General features: G+C 54.2%; 1 protein-coding gene across 1 annotated transcript; it reads left to right on the top strand.

The window, feature by feature from the left end:
- The first annotated feature begins 1131 nt into the window (after nucleotides 1-1131).
- On the top strand, nucleotides 1132-2109 carry LOC147965513 (uncharacterized). Its single transcript, XM_087530492.1, has 2 exons — nucleotides 1132-1473; nucleotides 1567-2109. The coding sequence occupies exons 1-2, from the start codon at nucleotides 1132-1134 to the stop codon at nucleotides 2107-2109; spliced, it is 885 nt and encodes a 294-aa protein (XP_087386618.1).
- The last annotated feature ends 2956 nt before the right edge of the window (nucleotides 2110-5065 follow it).

The following is a 5065-nucleotide window of genomic DNA, read 5'->3' as shown; positions in this document are numbered from 1 at the left end:
ATACAGTAGTGGCGCACTCTATGGATGGTGCGCCATTAGTAGTTCTAACTACTAATGGCGCACTCTTCCCGGATGCGCCATTAGTATGTTTGAAAAAATAAAAAATAAACATTTTGTTACTAGTGGCGCACCGTGTGCCTGGTGCGCCATTAGTGTCTTCCACACTAATGGCGCATCTCCACATGGTGCGCCATTAGTATATACTAATGGCGCACCACATGTCTGGTGCGCCATTAGTGTCATTTCCATCTATAGCCCTTTTCCTAGTAGTGCTCTGCCTTCCCGTAGATTGCATTGCCTTTCAGTCGTTTCGCCCCCTTTGCTTCCTCTCCCCATTGCTTCTACCTGGTGCCATGTGTAGTCTAAGCCTAAGCTCATGCATGATAGGATAGCGTTTGTTTTCTGTTTAAAATAAGTGTATGCATGCGGTCGATGTGACGCGTCCATGCAGCTAGCTAGTGGGACGGTGCGGCATGTTTTCACACGATCCCGTTTCCTTTCTTTTCTCCCGGACGTGGTAGACGCTGTGTGACGCAACCGTGGGATGGCGCGGTAACTGCGGATCATAGCGAGTTGTCCGGGAGAGTAGTTAGCCTCTGATCTTTGTAATCGCACGAGATAAGGAATGAGAAAACAGAAAATGTTGCGACAGTTTCGGCAGCAGAAAAACTTCCTCGTTCGTCTACCTCCGTCTCTCTCGCTCGACCTCATCTGAGCGCTCTCGCTAAGTCCGACAACAACAATTGGCATCAGAGCCGTGGTGTTCGATCCACTCTCCGGTGGCCGGCGGTGTCTGATCCGCGGCGTACCATGTCGGATAGCGAAGAGGAGAAGAAAAACAAGAGTGGGACCAACTCGCCGTCGAAGACGCCGGCGTCCAAGGCGCCGCTCGCGCGCCTCACCGGCAGCGGCAGCGGCATCGGCGAGCTCCGTGTGGTGGAGCGCGTCGTGCGCGAGGAGTCGGGGACATCCATGATGCTCACGCGCACAAACTACATGGAATGGGCGCTCGTGATGCAGGTCAAGCTGTAGGTCGCCCGCGTCTGGTCCGCGGTGACCGAGGATGCCGCCGACGAGTGCGACGACCGGCGCGCGCTACAGATCATCCTCACCGGCGTTCCGCCGGAGTAGATGCGGGTGCTGGCCGCGAAGGACTCGGCGAAGAAGGCGTGGGAGACCATCAAGACGCTCCGCATGGGAAGCGAGAGGGCTCGCGAGGCCAAGGCGCAGGTGCGCCGCCGCGAGTTCAAGGATCTGCGCTTCAAAGACGGCGAGTCCGTCGAGGACTTCGGGCTGCGACTCGCTGGCGTCGTCTCCGACCTGGAGTTGTATGGCGATCCCGTGACGGAGCACAAGGCGGTCCAGAAGTTCCTCTGCGTGGTGCCGCGGAAATATCGTCAGATGGCGATGGCAATCGAGAGCCTCATCAATCTGAAGACGATGACCATCGAGGAGCTCGTCGGGCGTTTCTCGGCATGTGAAGATCATTACGATCTCGATGATGCAGGGCAATTCGGCGGCCGCCTGCTCTTCACACGTGAGGAGTGGCTCGCCCACGAGTGACAGCTAGGTGGGGGCGGGTCATCGTCCGGTGGCGGCGGCAAGAACAAGTCGCCGGGCAAGCCCAAACCTTACGGCGGCGGCGGTGGCAGACCTGTGCCGGGCAGCGGCGGCACGAGCGCATCCAGCGGCTCGGGCGGCAAGAAAAAGGGCAAGTGCCACTACTGCAATAAACCAGGGCATTGGAAAAAGGACTGCTGGAATCGGATCAAAGCTGAAGAGCAACAAGGGAAGCAGGAGCAAGACAATCTTTTCCGTGGTGAGGAGCATGATCAGGGTCTTCTCATGGCCTTGGTCACCGGGCTGGTCACCACGCAGATCGCCGCACCACAGGCCGTGTTCCTCAACGAAGAAAAAGTGATCCCTGTCCCATCGCCCGACGGGTTTTGGTTCTTTGACACTGGTGCGAGCAGCCATATGACTGGTGAGAGGGGCATGTTTGCAGCCCTGGACGAGGATGTGCATGGCACGGTCAGGTTCGGAGACGGTTCCAGGGTAGCCATCTGTGGGCGCGGATCCGGTGCAGGAGCGGCGATCAGCGCGTGCTGACAGAGGTGTACTTCATACCCAGTCTTAAGAGCAACATTATATCTGTTGGTTAGTTGGATGAGGCTGGGTGTGTTATCAGCATCAGAGATGAGATCATGTCAGTACAAGACCCATGGGGGCGTGTTCTAGCTCGGATCAAGCGCACTGAAAGCAGGCTGTACACTGGTCTCTTGTCTATAGACACACCAACGTGCTTGTTGACTCAAGGGGAGGAACAGACTTGGCGATGGCATGCCAGGATTGGTCATCTTCATTTCCGTGCACTCAAAGCCATGTCCAGCAAGCAGCTGGTGCGGGGAATGCCCACCATTGATCATGTACAGGAATACTGTGATGGCTGCGCACTCGGCAAACAACACCGAGCTCCCTTTCCACAAACCACAGTATACCGAGCTGAGAAGGGACTCGAGCTCATCCACACGGATCTGTGTGGCCCGATCATGCCAACGACACCAGGTGGCAGCAAGTATTTTCTTCTGGTTGTTGACGATTACAGTCGATACATGTGGCTCGAGCTCCTCAAGTCAAAAGACGAAGCGTTAGAGCGTTTCAGAAAAGTTCAGTTGATGGCCGAGGCAGAAGGAAAGTGCAAACTACGAGCTTTCCGCTCAGACAGGGGTGGTGAATTCAACTCCGGCGAGTTCCGCGAGTACTGTGAAGAGCTCGGTGTCAAGCACTACACCACCGCACCTTATTCACCGCAGGAAAATGGGGTGGTGGAAAGAAGAAATCAGACGGTGGTAGAAATGGCTCATTTCTTACTGAAGAGTATGGGCGTTCCATCATATTTCTGGGCAGAGGCCGTAAAGACTGCTGTGTACTTGCTGAACAGGGCTCCTACCAAAAGCTTGGAAGGTGTCACTCCATATGAGGCCTGGCATGGCCGGAAACTAAGCGTGCAGCACCTGCGTACTTTTGGATGTATGGCACATGTGAAGAAGACTGGACCAGGCATCACCAAACTGTCAGATCGCTCCATTCCCATGATCTTTGTAGGGTATGAAGAAGGGTCCAAGGCATACCGTGTATATGACCCGGTGTCTAGGAAAGTTCAAGTCACCCGTGATGTAATCTTTGAAGAAAGCAGGGCATGGTCATGGGACACTCCGGACAAGGCGGCGTCAACTACAGAATTCGCCACGCCCTCGACCTTCACCGTGGTCTACACCACGGACCGCGGAGTGCATGAGTTGGACACCGGAGGGTGCACTGGATGTACCCTACGCAGCGGGGAGGAGATGCCTGCTACACCAACACTGGGAACGTCGTCTCCGAGCGCCGGGACGCCGCAGCCTCACTCGGCCTTGCCGGGGATCGCTGGAGCAATATGCTGGGCAACACCTCTCTCTAGTGATGGGGAGCGTCGGGACACAGACTTTGGACCTCACTTTGTACCTCTCCGCTACTGGCTCATCTCCGATGTCCTAGACGAGACGGAGGGAGAGGCAGTACGCGAGAAAATGGAACACTGCCTTCTCAGCGCGGAGGAACCTCACAACGTGGGTGAAGCCATGGATGATGCAGCGTGGAAAGCAGCCATGGATGAAGTAATAAGTGCATAGCTGACAACCAAACATGGGATATTGCTGCTCTTCCCCATGGACACAAGGCTATTGGTCTCAAGTGGGTCTACAAGGTGAAGAGGGATCTGGAGGGAAACATTGTCAAGTACAAGGCTCGCTTGGTTGCAAAGGGATATGCTCAGAGAGAGGGCATAGATTTTGAAGAGGTCTTTGCGCCGGTGGCGCGGATGGAAACTGTGCGTCTCCTCCTAGCTCTTGCCGCTCACTCACGTTGGGAAGTGCATCATATGGATGTCAAATCTGCATTTCTCAACGACGAGCTCGCGGAGGAGGTGTACGTGGTCCAGCCACATGGTTACAGCGTTACTAGAAGCGAAGGCGCTGTTCTGAAACTGAAGAAGGCGTTGTATGGTCTTCGACAGGCCCCGCGAGCATGGTATGCCAAACTAGATGAGACTCTGCTTCAACTTGGTTTTGTTCGCAACCCACTTGAGCACGCAGTCTATCGGCGCGGGGACTCTGAGTCATTCCTGCTGGTTGGAGTATATGTAGATGACCTCATCATCACTGGGACAGATTTGGCGTCAATCCAGGACTTCAAAGGTCAGATGCATCAACTCTTCAAGATGAGTGATCTTGGCTTACTGAGCTACTACTTGGGCATAGAGGTGATGCAGAAAGAGGGGGAGATCACGCTGAGCCAGAGGAGCTATGCTGAAAAAATCCTAGAGCATGCAGGCATGAGTGAATGTAACAGTTCCAGTACGCTCATGGAGTGTAGGCTGAAACTGAAGAAGGAGGACGGGTCCAAGCCATTTGATTCCACTCTATACAGAAGCGTGATCGGGAGCTTGCGGTATTTGGTCCACACTCGGCCAGATATAGCCCACGCTGTTGGCATTGTCAGCCGCTTCATGGAGGCTCCAAGAACTAGCCATTGGGCTGAAGTGAGGCAAATACTGAGGTACGTTCAAGGCACTAAGCAGTATGGATGTCGCTACATAGCTGGAAATGGGAGTGCAACACTTCTTTGATACAGTGATAGTGATCATGCCGGCGACTTGGTTGACCGCAAGAGCACATCAGGGCAAGTTTTCTTCCTTGGGAAGAACCCTGTCAGCTGGACCTCCCAGAAGCAGAAGGTTGTGGCGATCAGCTTGTGTGAAGCAGAATACGTCGCGGCTGCAGCAGCTACTTGTCAGGGCATTTGGCTGAGCCGTCTTCTTGTTGAACTGCTGGGGATTGAGCCAAAAAAGTTCACTCTGCTGGTGGACAATAAATCTGTAATAGCACTAGCAAAGAATCCCATTTTTCATGATCGGAGCAAACACATCGACGTGAAGTTTCATTTCATTCGAGACTACGTCGAGGAGAGGGTCCTTGAGATCGAGCATGTGGGAACCCAAAATCAGCTGGCTGCTATTCTAACTAAG

Source organism: Triticum urartu, chromosome 6A, assembly GCF_056163025.1.
Source record: "Triticum urartu cultivar PI428250 chromosome 6A, HENAU_Tu73, whole genome shotgun sequence".
Classification (NCBI taxonomy): domain Eukaryota; kingdom Viridiplantae; phylum Streptophyta; class Magnoliopsida; order Poales; family Poaceae; genus Triticum; species Triticum urartu.
The sequence above is the reverse complement of the archived record's forward strand: the minus strand, read 5'-3'. Positions and strand labels throughout refer to the sequence as shown.

What these genes read in the sequence shown, in the direction of transcription:
- LOC147965513 (XM_087530492.1), top strand. Translation starts at nt 1,132, where the DNA reads ATGCGGGTGCTGGCCGCGAAGGACTCGGCGAAGAAGGCGTGGGAGACC. An exon ending in AGCTCGTCGGGCGTTTCTCG is followed by an intron (nt 1,474 to 1,566) that starts GCATGTGAAGAT and finishes CACGAGTGACAG; the next exon opens with CTAGGTGGGGGCGGGTCATC.